Raw genomic sequence first — 21,681 nt, forward strand, 5'->3', positions numbered from 1 at the left:
AAGTATTAATTTAATATATTTAAATTATTAATTTAATTATGTAATTAAATTAAATGATTATAGAGCACTAAACATCTTTCCTGCAGGGAAGCAGAGGACCGGATGGTTACCAAGGCCCTGATGGATACCCAGGACCCAAGGTGGGCTCAGTTTTCATTTGAATTGGGATGACTTCCCCTTATTTCCCTTGGGTGGTGCTCTGATCACCTACCTCCTAAACACCCTGTTGGAGAAGGAGGCCTCCTCCGTCCCGTATCATGTAACTGATCACACGACGCCTGGCACTGAGAGAGGAGGTGGACGTTCACCTATGAGTCACCTGTGTCTCGGCCTCAGGATGCTGCGTGCCACACGGGGCCACGTGGAGGTGGCAGTGGGGACCTGCACCCGGAGCAGAGTGAACCAGGGGGCTGAGAGACGCAGGCACCGTAGTAACAACTGGTTCCCGCGGGGGACACGACTGACTTGTTTGAATAATCCCACGGGCGGGCAGGGAGGTTGAGGACCGGGGGGTGCAGCTGCTCCAGCTGGTGGGGGAACTAGCTGGGTTGGGGGGCATCTACCACCAGGTGGGCCAAAGCTGGTGAGGATGGAGGGGACTCACAGTCAGGCCTTCCGGGCCCCATGAGGCTCACGGACGTCAAGGCAGCTCATGGAATTTTAGGTCTCACCGTCCAGACGGTATTGGATCAGGTGCTGTCACACCACCCCAGCTCAGCCCCATGGGCAGCTCAGGTGCAGTCATCAACACAGATGAGGAAGGCTGCCCTGAGGAAGGCGGTCACCTGGCCACTTCCAGAGTTTGACAAGGGTCTCAGAGTGAGGTGGGCACCGGCCCACCTGTTCTCTCCTGGTGTGTCCAGCTGGTGGCTGGGATGCCCGGACTTATCAGCGCAGCATCGTGGACGTGGAGCCCGGACACGGTCCATGGTTCTGTGACTCAGAACGGCCTCCGCTGGGCTCATGGTTGCTTTCAGTTCTGTTCTTTGGAAACAGGTATAGTGTCCAAAACTCCAAAAGGCCAGCCTCAACGTTCTTTTGTTTTCCTCTTTTCTCTCTCCAGGGAGAAATGGGTGAACCAGGCCCCCCCGGCCCCCCAGCCTACTCCCCGCATCCTTCCCTGGACAAAGGTCTGTATGCCACTTGTCCTGCTTTCTCGTCTGTTGTGGACACAGAGCCATGACCTTGTGAGATTTTCTGAGCAAAACAAAACAAAGCAAAAAAGAAAAGTGTTTACGCGTTAATGTTTAGCCCTTAAACGTTGGGGGTCTCAGTCTTGTGGACCCTCCCTCCCTCGTGGCTTAAGCGGGGTGTCCCGGAGAGACCCCCAGTTTGCCTCTGGCTGAGAGAGTGCTCACCACTTTCCTCCGCTGGGAAAGGCTTTCATTTCCACATACATTGTGCAGGTTCTGGTTCTGCCACCTGCAGCATCGCTATAGAAACCCAGCCCTCGTGCCTGCCAGGCCTCCATGGGCACCGTCCCAGCCACTTCGCTGGTTTCTGGTCCAAACGCGCCAAGATGCTTACGCCCCCTGCTCAGCGGTCCGGAGCCTGGGATTGATCACGGTCCATAGTTTGGAAACAGTCACAGCCTTTTAAACTTCAAAGAACTAAACCTCCAGGCATTTGCACCTGAGCTCGTACAGGAAAATGATCCCATGGTCACAGTTGACCCCTGAGTGTCAGTGAGGGATTCTGCACGTGTTGTGGCTTGTGCTGTCCTTGTTAGTTTAGCTCAGCCTCCCATCGGCACGATCTATTAAAATATAATTCTAGTTCTGCGCTTAGAGCAATGGTCTGTGAACCTTTTTGAATGTGCGTCCTTCTAGGTTTAAAAAAAAGTGTTTTCAGCACCCCTCCAAGTAATAGGATGAATATTTATTTATGGATAATTTATCCATGATACAGGATGTTCCCTGAGGTCAGAGATTTTAGCCTGTGTGGTCACTACTGTATCCTCAGTTCTAGAACAGTCCAGGCACATGGTAGTTGCTCAGTAAATGTTTACCTGAATGACTGAATACTGCATTGCTAAAACATGTACATCAGATAGGGATTTTAAAGGGTGAGATTTTTTTTAAATGAAGATGCTCAAATGTTTCCTTCCTGTACCCAGTAGGTCATCTGTCTCACCCTATTATCTATGTCCAGGGGTCAGGGACTAACCTTCCTGCTTAGGTGTGAACCATCTGCTGGTTTAATACCTTTGCATGTCTTCATCCAACGATGGGGAAACTCTAGACAGAGCGAGGACAAGGACAAGGCCAGGTGGGGTCCACTAGAGGTCTCTCTCCAGGGTGACATCAAACCATCGATGAGTATATTTCAAATAAACTCAAACCTGGCAGTCCACACCACTGTGGAGCCAGCTTCCCGTCCTTCTCTGGGGAGCCCAACACGTCTGCCAAGCCGGAAACCCCAGGGACCCGACATGAGGTTGACTTACTGTTGGTGATTTTGGTGAAATGGAAATCATGTCTTTGAGACTTTGGGAACTTAATTTTTTTTTATTTTGCAACCCACTTTTTTAAAATTCATTTTTTTTCTTGAATGAAAGATTCTTTAAATTCTATAATGCTTTACAATTTTCAAAAGTTTCACACACATGATTTCATATACTCCCTCAATAACCCTTTTGTCCCCCTATCCCTATATGGCCCCTCCTCCCTTCCCTCGCCCCACTAGTAACCACTGGTTTGTTCTCTAGATCTGTGTCTCTGCTTCTTTTTTGTTATATTCACTAGTCGGTCGTATATTTTAGATTCCATATATAAGTGATATCATACAGTATTTGTCTTTCTCGGTCTGACTTATTTCACATAGCATAATGCCCTCCAAGTCCATCCATGTTGCTGCAAATGGCATTATTTCATTCTTTTTACGGCTGAGTAGTGTTCCATTGTATATATGTACCACATCTTCTTTATCCATAAATCTGCTGATGGGCACTTGGGTTGCTTCCGTACCTTGACTATTGTAAATAGCGCCACAGTGAACACTGGGGTACACGTGTCTTTTTGAATTAGTGTGCTTTGTTTTTTTGAATATATACCCAGGAGTGGAATTGCTAGGTCATATGGTATTTCTATTTTTAGTTTTTTGAGAAACCGCCATGCTGTTCTCCATAGTGGTTGCATCAGTTTACATTCCCACCAACAATGTAGGAGGGTTCCCTTTTCTCCACATCTTTGCCCACATTTGTTATTTGTAGACTTTTTGATGATGGCCATTCTGACATGTGTGAGGTGATACTGGGAACACAGTTTTTAAAATTAACATTGGTGATGTCTCGTCTCCTTTGCACTCATCAGAAAGCTCCCTGACTGAGAGCCCAGAATGCATTCAGCTCCCCTCACCACCCTGCATTCCTGGAAGCCACACCGGGACAGTGGGTGGTCAAATTTCCTTTTCCCCAAGTGCAGGGTGAGAAAGCCAGCAGCCACCCTCCTTGCCTCTTACAGCGGAGTTCCTGCGTCTTAGGTGAGCTGGAAGGCTGACCAAGCTCCAGGGCTCCTTGGAGTGAGAGGTTGACTCACGAGCAGATTCTGTCATGGAAGAGAGGAAAATACACGTACCTCTCACCAGGCAGCACTGTGGGAGCTTTGTCAAAACGCAAAGGAGTCGAAGAGCTTTGCATTGAAAAAAATGATTGCAAAATGTAACTCAAAAGTGACCTTGCTCTTTTCCCAAACACTTGAGAAGATCTGCGGTTTTCAATTTTATTTGGTCTCTTTTTATTGTCATGGTAATGGCTAACATTTGTGTGGTGCTTACTGAGCACACGCCAGGCAATGAAGCAAGTTGTTCTAATTTGCACCGGTCCATTGATTTACTCCTTGTAAAGACCCTTTGAGATGGGGGCTGGCATGGGCCGCACTGTACTGATGGAGAAATTGAGGCACGGAGAAGTTGGGTAACTCGCCCCAGATCATGTACGTAGCAAGCAAAGGAGCAGGACTCAGACCCGGGCCACCCCTGTTCAGAGCCCAGCCCTCCGTCCCCTCTGCAGGCAGCCGAGCCCAGCACAGGGACGCAGACTCACATGTCCCACCCCTTAAAAACACGTCTAGCATGAGGCCCAGCGAATCCCTTCTTATCTTAAGGACTTTCTCTTAAGATTAAAACATTAAAGATCACATAGTGATGTGATCTCTCCTAACAATTACTAATCGCTGTACCATGAAACATCATACTCCCTCCACTTTCCCAATTGTAGACCAGAAAAGCACGCTCTGCAGTAAAGCGTTGCTATTTACACAGCCAGGGAGCATAGCAAAGCCCCTTGGCATTTGTTTATTTAGGGAAAAGGTCTGTAAGAATCTTCACGTCTACCATTCATCCAGCAAACAGCAGTGATAAGCTGATCCGGGCAAGAGCTGGGGCTCAGGGGAAGAAGGGTTCAGAGAGAGCTGGCCCCCGTCGCCCCCCAGCTCCCCCCGTGGTGCCTGGTGCAGGAGGCTCCAAACTGTCTCATTCGTTCTTCATTCCCACTGACTCAGCTGTTATGCAACCTGATTTTCCACGACCCTCTTCACCCGTACCCCGCCCCCCCCCCAGGTGTCCTGCTCCGTGCTCACGTGCTTCACTTGGGCTGATGTCCTCTGTGGACGTCCTTCCCCTGACCGTCCTCTGCCCTCCCCTCCCCTGTCATCTGTCTCCATCAGCTGTCAGCTTACCTTCTCATGAAGCCTCGCCCCTCTGTGACATTGGGGCTGTAATACCATCTGTACACGCGCTGTTACGGGAATCAAATGTCAGCCAAGTGTGTAACGCTGAGTCTGCACGCTCAAGAGCTCAAAAATACTGTCCACTTCTATTATTCTCATTCTCTGTGGTCCCTCCATGTCAGATTTCCCCCCAAATAATCCTCCCCTCCTTTGAAACCTCTCTGTATCTCTTTGGCGTTCTGTTCCTCTCTTGTTTTATAACATTTATAGGGATCTTTTATCAGTCCTCTTTGGTTGAAAATGAGCTCCTTGAAAGCAGGGGCCACCATAGATGAAGCATTTAGACACCGCCGGCCTCGTGCGATGGACAGAATATCAGTAAATATACGTTCAACGAAAAAGTGAACATCTGCCTTGAGTCCTGGACAACAGTCTTGCTGTCTCGGTTCCAGGTGCCAGAGGGGACCCAGGATTCCACGGAGCCCCCGGGGACCCAGGAGCCCGGGGGGAGCCTGGAGACCGCGGCTTGCCAGGCCTGCCTGGTACATCCATCGGAGATGAAGGTAATGTGCTTCCGCGGCATCGAAACTGAGACGTCCCCGCGGGTCTCACACAAACCCCCGCCCCTCGCTGGCTGCACGGCCCCCCAGTCGGCGCTCTGTCTCATAGGCTGGCCCAGCAGCTCTAATGCATCTCGAATACGTGTTGGGATGTCGTCACAGAACCACGCACCCGTGACAGTGACTCCCTCACTAGGTCGGAGGTGTGCTGACGATACCTCACGTGATTCTGTCACTTGGCCAGGAAGAGCACGGGCGTCGTCCAGTGTTATAACAACTCTCGGTCCGTCGTCTGGGGGCCAGGAGAGGGGCTTCTTCAAGTGGAAAGATAGTGATGAAATATACCAGCGGCGTTGCCCTTTAAGTCACTGACGGGACTGTAAACCACTGGCCCAGCTGGGGGCCACCCGGGGCGGGAACGCTGGCGCAGCAATGAATCTCAGAGGTCTCACGCTGCTGTGATTGCTGTTGGATTTTCAGATGAGAAGAGAGGCTTACCAGGCGAGATGGGACCCAAAGGCTTCACAGGAGAGCAGGGCATCCCCGCCCTGTACCCCGGCCTGCCGGGAGCTGACGGAAGGCCAGGGCTCCGAGGTCCCCCAGGGTTCCCGGGACCACCTGGCCCAGACGGTAAGTGGAGGGAAACTCAAGAGAGGTCGTGCCAGTGTCCAGACAAAGCCTGGCCCCGGTTGGATTTTCACTTGGGATTTTCTTGTAAATAATTCCGTGAACTAGGCAGTGGGCAGTGAGAGAGTGTGGCGGGCGCTCTGGGGTGCAGGCAGGAGAGGCCCACCCTGACAAACAGCCTCTCCCCTGGGTTAACCAACGCGATAGGCAGCCTTGGTGACCTGGGCCCCCCAGGAGCCAGAGCTACAGCTAAACAGGTGACGATGCTTCGCACCAGGAGTGGCTGCACCACCTGTAACGGGACGTGGCAGCCCTTGGCGGGGCCCAGACGGAAGACGCTGAGAGTCTACAGACTGGACAGGCACGGCGTCTGGACCCTCATGCCGTCGGGCACAAAACTGAGTTTCCAGGTTCTGATGCAACCGTGGCTCATCTTTCAGCTGAGCTCCAAGGAGGCTTGCCCTCCAAAACAGTTATTCTGTCAGCTTCCAGCTTCAGGGTTATGCTTTGAACATCGTAAAATTGAACTAAGAAAGAGGTCACTATTTCTGTCTCTGCGACATGGACACAATTCAGTATCTTCTTTTCAAAATATTTGACTTTTAATTCCTGACATCACCCCCGCTCATCTCTGACAGATTCCTCTCTTCACATGTGCTAATGGATAGTGTGTGAGTTCAGTGAAAGGTAGATCGCCCAGGCTTTCCTTGCTTTCAGAAGCCAGCTTCTTATTGCTGTCTCTTTAGAAGGAAAACTGTTGGAGGCATGAGAAGCACATGAGTACGTGCTCCTTCCACTAAAAATTCAGCAGTCACTTCTCTGTCGTCTTCCGCGTTAAATTTTAAGCTACTAAGGCTCTACGTTCCCAATTTTCCTTCAACTGCAAAAAGCAGATTCTCACATTCTTTTGAAAAATTCGGGGTGCAGATATTTCCCTGGAATTTGCCAAATACTTTGAGCACTGTTATCACTAATCTTTTTTATTATCCTGGCAGTAATATTTATTACTGCGGCATCTGTGATGATGGCTAAGTTTCTGTGAACATTACATATCCTGAGTAAACGGTATCTGTTGAGTTTTCCTTTTTTGGCAACAGAACATGATATGTTAAAAATAAAAGCATAAAAATACAGCCTCTTCAAAAGACTGTGATTGAAGGCTAACCTTGCCATCATTCCTGTAACTAAATTCCATTTTGATAGACACAGACACATACCATCTGGCTTTGTAAGTCTTGCTTAGTAAATCTATGATTTACCAATGTAAGTCATCTGTAAACAAATTAACTAATTTCCGGTCCATGTGGTTAACTGAAGGGAGAATTTATAAAACAGATGGAATGGTGTCTGATACATTTTATCAACTTCAGTTCTCCTTGAAATGTTTATTTTACCTTATGAGACACATTGCTCCCAAATCACTTTTTTAAAAGCAATCTCTTGTACAAAAAGTAGCCAACCTTAACGGCCTTTTAAATATTTTTGTGTAGAGTCATAATTTAACATCAATGACCTTGAGTCCCAAAGAGTTCTTCAGCGCTTTCCCTGGAATGAAACCGTTGGATTCTTTTCTTGTTAACTGCATTTCACTCAGTTTTATGTGTTGCTACTGATGGAAACCAGAATTTTTACTCTTTTTCCGCTCCAGCAAAATCAAACCGTGAAGCCAGTTTTCTTTCTGAGCTAAACGTTTTGCTTACGTCCAGTTCAGCTCAGGTAACTGAGTCGACTGCCAGGGCTCTAGAATAAGTCAAACTACTGCCAGGTTTATTACGGCCACCGACCTCCTCAGGAAAATCATGTTGGAAACATCACAGAGGTGCACTGCTATTCTTTTTTTGTTTTTTTTTTTTTTCATCAGGAGATCGCTTTATTTTTTTAATTAATTTTTATTGGACTATGGTTGCTTTATAGCATTGTGTCAGCCTCCACTGCACAACAAAATGAAGCAGCCGTACACATACAGAGATCCCCTCCCTTTTGGACTGCCCTCCCATTTAGGTTACCACAGTGCATTAGGAAGAGTTCCCTGGCACAGTGCTATTCTTTAGGACTTGCTTGAAATTATGAATTTACCAGATGAAGAAAAAAGCAGTGTAGGAAGGAGAGAGGATGGAACCTTAAGATGGCCCAAAACTGCCTTTTCTGTCTGGATTTGCAAACGCTGTGAAGCATACCCACAATGTCTTCGTCTCAGATTTTAAAAGCCAACATCCCTGGAGTATCTGTGATTAAATAACTACCTGTAATACTAGCTTCTCCTAACATATCAGGAGACCATGGAAACATAGCATAAAGCCCTCAGTCCACCGCTAGGCTGACATGCTGGTGACCTGGTCACCAGTGACCTATGCAGCCACATCCTGGGCACCATTTGCTCTGTCAGCAGCCTCCCAGCGGTACAGGGGGCAGCCAGCACCCCACACACACACTCTCTTCTCCAGCTCCCCCCCCCCCACCGCGCCTTGTCATCTCTCCCCTTCTTTTTGCGGCTTCTTTGCTAGGTCTTCCTTCTTCCCCCTCCACCATCCCATGGGCAATGGAGCTCCTGTCTGTGTCTCTCCATCTAGCACGCTCCTGCATTCACAGGAATTTGAACACCAGTTAGGTGCCAGCTCTCCCTAACTGTGTCCCTAGCCCAGTTCAGTATGCTGAGCTGCAAACTCATCCCAACTGTTAACTGGACACCTCGTCACCACTGTGTGTCTCACGGGCATGTCCAAATTTGCATGCCCCGAACCGAACTCTGGGTCTCCCCTCCCCAGCTCCCCACCCAGCATGGTCCCCTCCTGGGCCTCAACCCATCTCCACATACCCCGGAGCTCGGGCCAGAGCCCTGGGAGTCAATACCCAGCAGTGGTGCTTCCCAGGAATGTGCAGCCCAGTTCCCACCACGAGATGGCGCTCTGCTCAAGTGGGACACGGAGCGTTTTGTGGGCTTTTAGAGTCTGTTTCTTACACCCTCACCCGGATGTCCCTGCTTGGAATTATCAGAGCCCTGCACGTGGTGAAAGGATGCCTGAAGTACCGTGATCCTAGTGATGGGGGTGGGAGAATCACAAGTTATCTACATGGTTACGTGTGTGCACCCGAAGGAGTGAAAGAGGAAAGATGGTGGGGTCTGGGGGCAGGGCCGTGCACAGGTGCTCGCGTGTTCCAGAGGAGAGGACAGAACTGGGGAAGCCGGTTCATTTTAACATCTTTTACTGTTTGGGTTTTCTGTCATTCTGGGAACCAGAAGTTGCAGTGGTCTTAGGACCCAAGTCGAAGTAAAACACGTGGTTAAAAAAACCTGAAGTCTTCTTTGGACTCAGTGGTTATGAAAAGTAAAGATTTCTATTTCTAGACTTTAATGGAAAAACTAAAATCACAGGCGTTCACATGTGTTTCCAATCCCAGAAGCAATGGCCACGAAAAATAAAGGCTCCGTGTCTTTCTGCGAGTAGTTGGGATGGAGTTGGAATGGGGGCCATTTTCTGTTGGGAGACTCGGCTGTAACCCTTCCCACACGGGGTCGGGACATACGGGGTCCTGGGCTGTGCTAACGTGCCGTCCTGTGGGTTTTCTCCTCAGGTTTCCTTTTCGGCCTTAAAGGAGCAGAGGGCAGGGTGGGCTACCCTGGACCTTCTGGTTTCCCCGGGGCTCGCGGACAGAAAGGATGGAAAGGTGAGGAGTCCGGGAACAGCAGGGGGCGGGGCGCTGCTTGGCCCTCCTGAGTCCAGCTCACCCTTCACTGGTTCCAAGAAGAGGATGAGCCCCTGCTTCCCCCCAGCCCCCTCCCTGCCAGGGCCCTCACACTGGGGGGCGGCGTCTCCTCGTTTTCCGCACACCCAGCTCTCAGCTGGCCTCCCGTCTCTGTTCTGTCTGCCACGTTCATCACTGAACTTTCAGGCAACACGGGGCCCAACATGGGACAGAAAAGATGCGCGGTGGCTTCTTAGACTGAATTCAGATGACTCATCCGAGCCCTCGGCTCCAAGAAGATGTCACAAGTGTTTGCAGAGGGCTGTAGGGTCGTCATCTGGTTTGGTCCTAACCCGACTCCCCGAGTTAGGGTTGCGTCAGCAGCAAGGCGGTGGCAAAGCAGGAGAGACGTGACCTGCCCAGGTGGGGCGGACGCTGGTGGGAACGAGCTGTGCTCGCTTTCCTCTCCCTGCTTCGCCTGGGGGACCCCACCTCTCCAGGCAAGGGCCGCCTGTGGGGACCTCGGGGGGGGGCCTGTTCGGCTCGCCCATCCCTGGGCATCCCGGGTTTTAACCGCCGGACCTCTGCGGCACGCGTGGAGCTGTGGGCGGTGCCGGGGTCCGGCGTCGCGGATGAGCTGGGCAGCTCGGCACCCCCGGGCCGTCACGTGTCCCCCTTTGCGCCCTGGGAGCCAAGCCGATCACCAGCCTCCAGCTCGGCCCTCCCCTGCCCCCGCGCTCCCTGGGTCCAGCCCGCAAGGCAGAAAAAGGGAGGGCACGTATTTCTTCCCTCCGCACCAGGACCTTGGGCTCCAAGCCCGCAGCTGCTGCCAGGCCGCCCTCTCTCCGGCTCCCCTTCACCCTGGACCTTCCTGCCCTCCCCCCGAGGCCCCTGCGGTGGCTTCTCAGAACTCCTGTCGCTGAGTCCCAACTCCGCCCACACCTCCGTCAACGTCCTGTTCTTTACGTATCTGCATCTCAGGCTCCTTGTCTAAGAACGAGGGAGTGAGGACCAGAGTGGGCGTGTCCTGCGGTGGCCACGCCCCCAGCCAAGCCCTCACCCCCTTGCCCTCCTGTCCCCTGCAGAGCCAACAGGAGGGTCGTACACGTGCTTCACGAGCAAATAACAAGTCCCTCTCTCTCCACCCACGTTGCAGGCGATGCCGGCGACTGTCAGTGTGCAGAGGGTGACCAGTTCATTGGGGGTCTTCCGGGGCCACCAGGACCCAAGGGCTTTCCCGGCACCAATGGGGAACCAGGGAGGAAAGGCAGCCCGGGAGACCCCGGCCAGCACGGCATCCCCGGGTTCCCAGGATTCAAGGTGAGAGACCAGTTGTACCACGAAGCCGATAAGACGACCTTGACGCCCGGCCCCATTTCCCCATTTCCGGCTTTTATTTTTTGAATTAATACAGCTTTAGACCAGCAACACTTACGCACCCAGTGTGACATTCAGAAAAGCCACGTATTCCAAGAGGAGCTTTAAAGCTTTTCCTGGTGGGAATGTGAAATGGGGCAGGCACTGTGGAAAAGTGATGCTTCCTCAAAAAAGTCAAACATAGGGAATTCCCTGGCAGTCCGCTGGTTAGGACTCTGTGCTCTCACTGCCTAGGGCCCGGGTTCAATCCCTAGTTGAGGAACTAAAATCCCACAAGCCATACAGCGCAGCCAACAAAGTTTTAAAAAGTCAAACATAGAGGTGTCGTGTGACCCAGAAAGTCCCCTCCCAGTACAGACCCAGGAGCACTGGAAACACGTGTCCACACCAAAACTTAAGCTCACAGCAGCATTAAGCTGTGAGCATTAAGCTCACAGCAGCATTCACGACACCAGCCGGAAAGTAGAAGAAACCCAAATGCCCATAAATGGATCCATGAAACGTAGCATACCCACCCGATGGGACGTTATTCAGCTGTCAAAGGGGATGAAGTGCTGACACGTGCCGCAGTGCGGTGCCCTCAGAAACGTTATGCTAAGTGACACAACACACAAAGGAACAGACGCCATACGATGCTATTTGTATGAAGTGTCCAGAAGAGGCATCTTGAGACCAAGTAGCTTGGTGGTTGCCAAGGGCTGGGGGTGGGGGGGAAATGCGAGTGACTGTTTCTTTCTGGGGTGATGAAAATGGTCTGGATTTAGGTAATAGTGATGGTTGCAGAACCTCGTGAAAATACAAAAAAAAAACAAACACTGAATTGTATGCTTTAAAATGGTTAATCTTACAGCATGTGAATTATATCTCAAAAAAAGCAACCCTTCTAGCATTTTGGATGCAAAGCTACACACCCCATTCTGTGTATTCACCCCTTCAGATTTAGTATAGGACGATTTAGCATTTCAATAAAGGCTCCCTTAACTTGATAAAAAGTGAGACTTCCAAGTATATCGTGAATTTAGTTTGGATGAATGTATGACATTTTCTGGATTCCAGCTAAGTGGGCTTTACTTCACACCTGAGGAAAAGATCATCTTGAGTAGATCTTTCATCGTGGCAGGTTTTAACTGACCAAGGCTCTCAAAGCAAATTTCAGATGAAGGCAAAGAAACTATATTTTTTATTTATTTTTACTTAAAAAGAGAGCTGCAAGAGATTTATAAAATGAAAAGTCTATCATTTTATATATTCAGCAATAGAGGAAAGTTTGCTCAGGACACTTGGCCAGGGACGGTTAGAACAATCTGGCTTCATGTCCAGATGCAGGGGAGTTGCAGCCACTCAGAGCTGTCGGTGCAGAGGCTCATGACTCATAACTGCTTCGTGTCGCGGGAGCTTTGCAGGTGAAAATGAGGTCCACAGCACCTCTCCATTCTCTGGGACTTCTCAGAAAAATAGTTTTATCCAACTGAACATAATAGATGCTACATTTCCTCCTACTTTAAAAATGACACCGTCTCCAAATCATGGCTGAGCATGTAGAAGTGGCTCAGGTATTCAGAAAAAGTGTACGTAGTGAGAATCCAAACTGAACAATGGCAGAACTGGTAAGACCTTCAGTTATTTATAAAATGATGGAATATTTCTGAGAAGTCAGATGGATCCCATTTTGTGCACACGGAATCTCTGAAGTCTTCCAGGAGCATGTGCTCTCCCCAGCTGTGTCGCGCGCACACCCACAGCACTTGCGTTCAAACATCTCAGGGACCGTGTTTATCTTGCATTTAATTATATGTTTATGCATCTGCAGCAGGAATGCCTGAGACCGTTTTTGGTGGTTTAATACCTGTACTAATAGAACCTGGCAGAGTGCTTGAAGTATGGGGGCCGATTAGCATGCATCCGTCCATCGGCCCAGCACCTCCTGGTTGAGCACTGCCTGTGTGTGAGATGCTGTTCTAGTTACTGAGAGAATGTCACCCTTTTCTGCAAAGAACGAAATCAATAAATCAAGTATCTGTGGAATTTTGTAGGAGAAAAGAACTTATAATCACTTGAAACATTCCATTTAATTAAACCAACACTAAAAGTTCCCGTATTCTTGCAAATACCAGTAACCGAGAGTTGCCCCACACTGGCATATCGCACACATTAAAAAGCCTCCTGAAACGTTCATCTGCTCGTTTCTGCTCATCGAAAGACCTAAACTAGATTTTACACCTTAAAACGTGAGTGTTCCTGCAATGACTTGTCTGTGAAGTATGATTTTTTTCCAACCTTGATTTCAGTTAGGAAGACAAGCTGTCGATCAGATACTCTTGCTGTTCTCAGTATGATCACAAATGTCCATCCTTCGTACTTGGAGGCACATTATTTGCCCGGATTCAACAAAATGGCGGTTAAGGGTTAGCAGCCTTAGCTTCTCCAAAGCTAATGAGTTTACGAATCCCTGGGACTTTGTTGACTGCACATTGCGGTTCGGTTGCCCCGGGTGGGCCTGAGCGTCTGCATTCCTGACACGTCCCCAGGGAGGCTGGTGCTACCCATCTGGGGACCACACTTTGAGCAGCAAGGTTCTTGTTTTCACCGTCCAGCCATGTGTGGCTACTTCCCTTAAGTTTTAACTATTTAAAATTAAACATTCAGTGTCTCAGTCCCGCTGGCCACGTTCAGGTGCCCCATGGCCATCTGTGATTGGTGGCCAGGGACAGCGATGTGTGGCTCTGGGCTTGATGACAGGTAAGGGCCCTCAGGTTGTATAAACGAAAATCATTGTCTTCTCGGCTGCCCTTCACAGTGTGAAGGAGGAAGAAACCTTGTGTTTGTTTCTACAGGGAACCCCTGGTGGTGTTGGCCCTCCCGGGCCCAAAGGAATGAAGGGAGATTCTCGAACCATCACCACCAAAGGTCAGTCTTGTGGCCAGCAAATCTTAGACCACGCACCCTTCTGTGGCTGCCCTGGGTGAGCAACTCACGCTGCACTCTTCCCCCAGGCGAGCGGGGCCAGCCAGGTGTCCCAGGTGTGCCTGGACTGAAAGGGGACAGCGGCATCCCAGGCCGTGATGGGCTGGATGGATTCCCAGGCCTCCCAGGCTCTCCCGTGAGTACCGCTGGTGGGGCGGAGGGGTGGCGGCTCTACCCTCATCCCCATCAGTCACATGCTTAAACATGTGAGCATCAGAGGTGCTGACACAGCAGGAAATCCTCCCAGTGCAACCTGTTCTCTTTTCGTGAGCAGAAATCATATTTTTTAGGAAACAGTGAGTGAGGCTGGAAGCCAAGCCCTGAGTGAGTATTTAAGAGAAAAAGAGGAAATAAATATTCCTCTTGCCATCACGTAGAACGAGAGCCCCCCGGGTCGAATATTCCTAGATCGAAGGTGGAACGCTTCTTCTAGGGTCACCTGTAAAATACATAGCTGCATTTTTGCAGCAAACACACACCGGCATTGAAAGAGGCTGTGTGCGATAAGATGCAGAGCCCCCAGCCTCCTTTCTGCGGGGAAAGGTGGGGGTCAGACGGGGAAGGGCGGTTGGCCGTGGAGACTAGACCCCTTCTCCTCCCTCCCTGCCCTCACCCTGCTCTGAGGAGTTCCATGAATAGGACACGGCTGTGCCCGGTGCCTCCCAGCTTCCTGCTCTCCTGGTCCCATCGTCTCTCCTTATTTCTGATGCACTTTCTTGTCCAAACCAAAGACTTCCTTCTCTTCACCACTGCGTTGTCCCTTCTGACTAGGAGATGGGTCACAAACGCTGAATCCTAACAATGAAATAACGTGTTCCTGCCCCCATTTCGCCAAATCTGTGCCTAACCGTTCTCTTGAAGAATTCCCCCGGAGAATGAAGGTCCAAGCAGGGCGCTGGTAGCTTGGAAAGAGAAGAATACTCAGATTCCTATGCCTTCCAGAACTATCTTCGAGGGTGTTGTCCATGGTCAGATTCCTATGCCTTCCAGAACTATCTTCGAGGGTGTTATCCATGGTTGTTAGAAAGTCTGTCCTTTACTTCTGTGGCTTGGTGAGACCACGACTGTCAGTTCCTACTCATCTCTGTATCCAGAGCGCAGAATTCAGGGAACGGGGAAAAGTAGCTGGGAACATGGCTGTCTTTGAGGTTTACGTGTATTGTAAGAGATGAACCAAATTTCTCACAGGGTGATGGCATCAAAGGCCCCTCAGGGGACGCAGGGCACCCAGGACCCCCCGGTACTAAGGGCATTCCAGGAGAAAGGGGCCCCCCAGGATTGGGGCTGCCAGGCCCCAAAGGCGAGCGTGGCTTCCCCGGCGATGCTGGATTACCTGGACCTCCAGGCTTCCCCGGGCCTCCCGGCACCCCCGGCGCTCCAGGACAAATAGGTACGGTGGGGGTGGGGGGGTGTCCAGGCTTGCGTCTTTCAAAGTCATGAGACACTGTGCTGCTACACCCGCTGTTCTTAGGCAGTGTGCGAATTCCCCGGGGGCGAGTCACGTGAGATGGTGTCACACCATCAGTTCTCATCACACACGAGCGACACCCGGTCACGGGGTTTTCTGAACCCACTGCAGCTTCCTCTCGCCAGCTGGAATGTGGGGCCTCTCCCTCTAGTGCTGGAGTTACAGAGGCTCAGCACAGAAGTCCAGAAATGGGCCTCTGATGCCCTGCCCATCCCAGCCTTCCCACCACACACACACACACGCACACACACACGCACACACGGAAAAGCCAGGCACTTTCCGTTATTGCAAAATTGCCTCACTCTGTCACTGTCTCACCCCTAGATTGCGATACGGGTGTGAAAAGGCCCATCGGAGCAGACAGACAGGAGACCGTCCAGCCAGGTACCGTCATGACCGTCGGGCAGCTTTAGAATTCTTGAAAACTCTCAGTTTGTAGAATATATGCTAGAACTGGCGTGATCCCTGCCGTGGGCACAGAGCTGCCCTCAGAAATAGAAACCCTTGTGGACTTGGAGCTGCGCTCCGTCTGCCTCAGCTTAGAGCCCAGGGAAGGGCAAGTGTGATGACCTCGTGTCACCAAGTTGTCCCTGCAGTACAAAGCATCTGTTTACAGTATTGGTAAGAACTCAACAGATAAGTCCTTTCACACCTAAAATATATGTCTCTGTGTGTGTAAAGGGCAGCTGAATTATTTGCTCATTATGCAGGGTGAGGAGTGAGTCCAGATGGGAGAAGAATTTGGTCCAGTGATGAATGGATGCTGACGGATAAGGAGAGGGTGCCCAGATGATGCGAGCTCAGGGGAGGGCAGAGGGGAGGGGACGGTCCAGAAGTTGACCCGGCTGCCATCGGACAGGCCAAGTCTCCAGCCAGGGGGGCCTAGAAACCGAGGTGGGAAGCCAGGCAGAGGGATGAGTCCAGGACACAAGGGGATGGGTGCCAGGCCTCGGGCAGGATTTGAAGAGCAGAGCAGAGAGGATGAGTTTTTTTGGAGTCAAAGGTGCCAGCAGAACATCTGGACGGTGGCAGCTCACCAGTGGCAGCTGAGTCTGGAGTAAGGCGTTTGGGATGAAGGCCAGGGCTTGGAGAAGCAGCATCAGGACCCGTGGGTCCCCCGCACGAGGTGTGGGGGTAGATCAGGAGCTCAGGGTGAGGGTGCAGGGCAGGAACGGCAACCCCAGAGCTTCCAGAGAGCTGGCCAGTCTCGAAGGTGCGGGAAGGCCCCTGGGGGTGAGGCTCTGCCAGCTAGAGCCCAGGCCCCCTGAAGACGGCCGGGGTCCGTCCTTTTCATGGCCTCGGCTGTCCGCCTTTGCACCTCGGACCCCTCGTGTGGCAGAGGGGACCACAGCCCCTCTTTGGCCGCTAAGTCGAGCCAAGATAGGAGCCCTGCCGTACCACAGGCAGACACACAAAGGGCATCTCGGAGGACTGCTGTGCCTGCAAGCGTGCTCTGTCCGACAGAATACCCCGCGCGGCGTCACCAGCCAGAGGTGGCTGCCACCGGCTTTCGTTTTGCATGACTCACAGCGAAACGAGTTGCCTCTGCTAATTCTGAAAGTAATGGAAGTCCCAAAGGAGAAGTCACAGCATTGCTTTTGAAATTGAAAGCTTCCTCCCTCCCCGGTGGGAATTGCCTTGGGGTCGGGGTGGGGGTGGGGGGGTGGGGGGGGGCGTTGAGGACACCTGGATGAACTGGGCTGTGTGAGGTCTTGCCCTCCAAGAGGGTGGAGCCCTCACTGCCAGCACGGCACCTGTTTTCATCCGACTGGACTTATGTGCCTCCTATATTAATATTCTGATTTCATTATCAAATGAAATTACAGTTACATCAGCATCAAGATTAATGGAATCATTAAATTACTCTGATGGTAAAAAGGCAGCCGGTTTTCACAGCCGGTACTCTCGACCTTAGCCACGTCCAGAGCTGTGACGATGGGTGTGGACCGTGGCTACAGCTCCCCTGTCCTCTCTTCCCAGGTTGTGTTGGAGGGCCTAAGGGATTGCCGGGCCAGCCGGGCCCCCCCGGCCCCCCAGGTAATGGGAGAGCGCTTCCAGCCTTCCTCCGTGCGTCCATGTCTTCCTTTCCCCTCTCCGGCTATCTTCCTCTGCCCCCGACCCCGCGTTTCCCTCCCCGCCCCCGCCTGGACATCACAGGATTCTTGGTACCGTACCGCACACTGGCAGCTTCTATAGGAAGCCGACTTCCGCGCATCAGTGTAGGAAAGTGAGCGGTGATTGACACCTAGTGAACCCTAGGGTAAGAGAGAGGCTTCCTGCCACGTGGAAGTCAGCCTCAGCTGCAACACAGACAGGCACCCGAGCCTGGCAGAGATGGCAGCGCCCCAAGCCCAGAGAGGAGGCTCAGCTCTGTGCGTTCCTTGTATCCCCATGTGTCCCAGGGTGTAGAAGAGGATCATGCGGGAGAGGAGTGTTTCTTTCGGTTTTTGACTGAGAGGAAGGCAGACCCACAGGGCTAGGAATGTGTCTGTAGGATCTGGGAGCTGGGCTTTGTCGCCACAGACCATCACCCAGCTGAAGATCCATGTGGACTCAGGAGGGGTTCTGGGTCACAGAGCCCGGTCTGGGGCCGTCCAGGCTCCCCCTCCGTGGGGTGGCCTTTCAGAGATGCCAGACGGGCTGAGTGACCACAGCTGCCGACGCCCCGACGCCGTGTCAGTCAGCCTAGGATGGCGAGCTCTCAGGCTGCACCGCTGGGCAAAGCTCGGCCCGGGGGGTCTGCCTTCCGATTCGCCCCTCCTCTGACTGGGACGGGGTGGAGAAGACGCCTCCACCCCCCACGGAGGGGTCACTCAGACGATCCGGCGTGGACGCCAGAAGCCCGTGTGCGAGTCTAGGTCCACCGCTCGTCAGCTGTGGGCTTTGGGCATCTCACCTGTTCCTTCTGGAACGTAGGCTCCTCGCCTGGATGAGAACAGTGCAGGTGTTCCAGACGGTTCCTAGTTTGCAGATGGTGCCCTGAATACTGCACACGTAACCCTGGAGCTGGGGTCCTGTGTAAACTGTAAAGTACTGCAGTGCAAGGCAGCCCCCAAACTGGAAACGCGCGTTGGCTGACCGTAGGCACCCCGGATCTTGAGAGTGTCGTCCAGGTGCACAGGGGTGACAGGATCTGGGGACAGTGAGGCAAAAGGCACAAGTGTCATCTGCACCAAGAAGCAGAGTTAAGGGCCCTGTATTGTCTTCCGAGAGCGAGCGCATTATCCACGTGACATTTCGTGACCCTCCCTGCCCGAGCCCCGGAGGGGTCTGTCCATCGTGGACCCCAGCACAGGCACGAACGCTGCTGTCCCCAAAGTGGTGGCGACTCTTAGGGGGAGGGGCTCAGACTGCAGTGGGACAGTTTTCAGCAGGTGCTGGGGGAGCAGAGCCCGGAATGTACATGCACCGCGTGTGAGGGGAGAGGACTTTCGACGTGTTTTGACAACATGAAGTTAGTGAGATCATCAGGTTAATGAGATCACGAGGTCGTGATGAGAGCCGAGGTTCGTCGTTTCTGGCATAGACTGACAGGTGCCCATGTAGACTGACACTCGGTTGCCAGCTGTCAGAGGTGCTGTTTCGGGGCTGACATCCCCCAGCCTCGTCACTTCCCCGTTTCCTAAGAGGCCACGTTAAGTCGGGTGCCGACCTTGACCCTCTCCTGTTCGTCTCCTGCTGGGGTCGGCCTATGCGGCTCTGACCTGTGTCGTGGTTTCTTTGGGTTGTTTAGGTGCCAAAGGCCTCAGAGGGCTTCCGGGATTATCGGGAACTGACGGAGCACAAGGGCTCAAGGGTCTCCCGGGAGATCCAGGTCCAGAGGGATTCCCAGGACCCCCAGGTGAGTCAGGGTGGGACTCCCGCTCGGCCACGTAGATTCAGGGAAGGACTGTGTGTACCATCAGGCTGCCCCGCCTCGATCATCTTTTAACATTTAGAAACTGTTTCGACAAATGCTTGATGACGACTTTTGCTCTTGTCCTTGGGAAATCAAAAAATGTCGCCGTTTTCCTCACTGAAGTTGTGCTGCAATTTTGCAGAAGAAACTTACAGATCTTGCAGGAAAAAAGAGATAGGTGCACAGAGAGATCTCTCTAGTGGGTATGAACCCTTCTAAGGGCGCATAAGGTCATCCTCTTCTGAGCCCTCGGCACCAGTTCCCGATCTGCGGATCGCTCACCAGATACGACGCAGAGAGCACCTGTGTTCGGCTGCTCACGGCGTTGCCTGCCCACTCTGCAGCTCACAGCTTGTCCGAGTCAGCAGTTCGAACCATTTCCTCGACAGTTGCCACAGCAAAGCATCATGGAAGCCACTTAGTGGCTAAAAGAGCTTAAACGTTTGAGCTGTACATGGAGGGAAATGAACATGTTTCTGGTAATGAATTGTGAGCAGAAGTTGGGAGTACCTGCGTGGGTGTCCGTGTGCCCCAGCCCACGACTCAGTGGCCCCAAACACAGGTGTCCCTTTGTGGTCACGGCTCAGACAGTGTGCGGGAGCATGGCTGTGTTACTTGGTGTGCAGAGGCCCAGGCACTGGGGAATCGTATCATCTAAACAAAACCGTAGACGGTTTCACTAAGTCCACACAAGCCAAACATCCTCCTGCAGGATCCCGGCCACGTGTTCTCTTTCTGGTGCCTCGCTTAGATGTCAGGATGCAGACTTCTCGTTATAGGGACGCCCTGTGTTTCCTTTCAGGCTTCGTGGGGCCTCGAGGAGTCAAAGGTGCAGTAGGCCGCCCTGGCCTGGATGGACTCCCGGGTCCCTCCGGCCTGCCGGGGCCAGTCGGGCCTCCGGGAGACAGGGGCCTCCCTGGAGAAGTCTTGGGGGCCCAGCCCGGGCCTCGGGGAGACACCGGACTGCCTGGACGCTCTGGGCTGAAGGGCCCCCCCGGAGAGAGAGGCCCTCCTGGATTCCGGGGTAAGTCACAGGGGCAGGGGGGCAGGGTCAGAAATCTCTGCTGGGGTTGGGTGAGAAGCCCAGGGCTGCATGCAGGACGCTGTGAGTCCTGCCGCTTCTTCTCCCCCTTAGTTCCAACGTTTCTTTAGAAGGTTTCAGAACAGGGTCGTCATGCTGTGTACAGGCCATCTTAGCTCTTCTGCGAGTACAGATTAGCTGACGTGCTCTCTTCCCAAGTTGGGTGGGGCTCAACTTAGGGTCCTCGCTGCTGCTTTCAGCAGAATGTGTGCGGTTCTGCGAAGAAGACAGGAGCTGGCCATGCCCGGTGAGGGGTTGGGAGGGAGACAGAGATGAACTGGAACGCAGCTCAATCTGTGGGTGTAAAACTGATGGGTTTAAAAAAATGTAACGTTCACAACGTCATCAAAGCATGTTTAGCAAAGTGGGAAGATGCCTCTTGTCTGGTGAGTGAACAAGGCATCCAAGGCTTTGCGTACCCGGTTCATGCAGAACGGGCCCTGAGAACCCAGAATGCCTGGCTTTAATGCGATTGTGTTGCTGGAATGGGTGGGGTGACCACCAGGCCATTTGGGGTCCCCGTCAGAGAAGCATCAGCTGTTATGTATTGACTGTGCTGTCATCAGCCCAGCGCCCAAGCCCAGGCAGACAGGGGCTCCCTGTGTGGTGCAAGAGGTGACACTCCCCAACACCAGCCGTCAAACCAGTAGGCGTCCTTCACGTGAGACACTGAGGGATGAGCCCAGTTCTCGACGGGCAGCTGGACGCCCCACCCTCAGGAGCACGTGCCCGCCAGTCTCTCCTGCGATCCGACTGTAGAAACAGCCCGAGCTCTTTTACAGAAGGCTGCTTGTGGTAGATGTTTGAAGTGTAGCTGTTTCCCACAGACTTCAAAGAGTCTGAGCATAACGACACCAAACGGCAGCAGAGGAACTTCCGAGCCTGCGCGGCTTTCCCATGTTCAGCGTCACCTTGATGACCTGCCCTTTGGGAGAACATTGTGTCTGGCAAAAGCTCTGACTTCCAAAGCATCAGTTTCGGGAAACTGTATCCATGTCTATTCGGCCGCCCCTGTCAGGAGCAGTGGGCAGACCTGGATGTTACTTACATAGCCATTTAACGTGCTTGTAATGGGCATTTTATTTGTTTGTATAAAATTTATTTATTCATTTATTTTTATTTTTGGCTGCATTGGGTCTTCATTGCTGCGCGCGGGCTTTCTCTAGTTGCGGCGAGCAGGGGCTACTCTTCGTTGCAGTGCGCGGGCTTCTCATTGCGGTGGCTTCTCTTGTTGCGGAGCATGGGCTCTAGGCATGTGGGCTTCAGGAGTTGTGGCTCGCAGGCTCAGTAGTTGTGGCACACGGCCTGAGTTGCTCCACAGCATGTAGGATCTTCCCAGACCAGGGCTCGAACCT

General features: G+C 52.3%; 1 protein-coding gene across 4 annotated transcripts in view; it reads left to right on the top strand.

Annotated features, from left to right (window-relative positions):
* The window catches only part of COL4A2 (collagen type IV alpha 2 chain), a 178,171-nt gene that overhangs the window by 133,918 nt on the left and 22,572 nt on the right, over nt 1-21,681 (top strand). For all 4 annotated transcript variants that reach the window (XM_059995832.1, XM_059995829.1, XM_059995831.1 and 1 more), the window contains exons 17-29: nt 87-140; nt 1,064-1,130; nt 5,120-5,230; nt 5,708-5,857; nt 9,428-9,520; nt 10,695-10,858; nt 13,750-13,822; nt 13,909-14,015; nt 15,068-15,269; nt 15,672-15,731; nt 17,328-17,384; nt 19,081-19,188; nt 20,048-20,269. In XM_059995832.1, coding sequence (XP_059851815.1) covers nt 87-140; nt 1,064-1,130; nt 5,120-5,230; nt 5,708-5,857; nt 9,428-9,520; nt 10,695-10,858; nt 13,750-13,822; nt 13,909-14,015; nt 15,068-15,269; nt 15,672-15,731; nt 17,328-17,384; nt 19,081-19,188; nt 20,048-20,269 — 1,468 coding nt within the window. The remainder of the gene's footprint in view (nt 1-86; nt 141-1,063; nt 1,131-5,119; nt 5,231-5,707; nt 5,858-9,427; nt 9,521-10,694; nt 10,859-13,749; nt 13,823-13,908; nt 14,016-15,067; nt 15,270-15,671; nt 15,732-17,327; nt 17,385-19,080; nt 19,189-20,047; nt 20,270-21,681) is intronic.

The sequence above is a fragment of the Delphinus delphis genome, chromosome 18, assembly GCF_949987515.2.
Source record: "Delphinus delphis chromosome 18, mDelDel1.2, whole genome shotgun sequence".
In the NCBI taxonomy this organism is placed as follows: domain Eukaryota; kingdom Metazoa; phylum Chordata; class Mammalia; order Artiodactyla; family Delphinidae; genus Delphinus; species Delphinus delphis.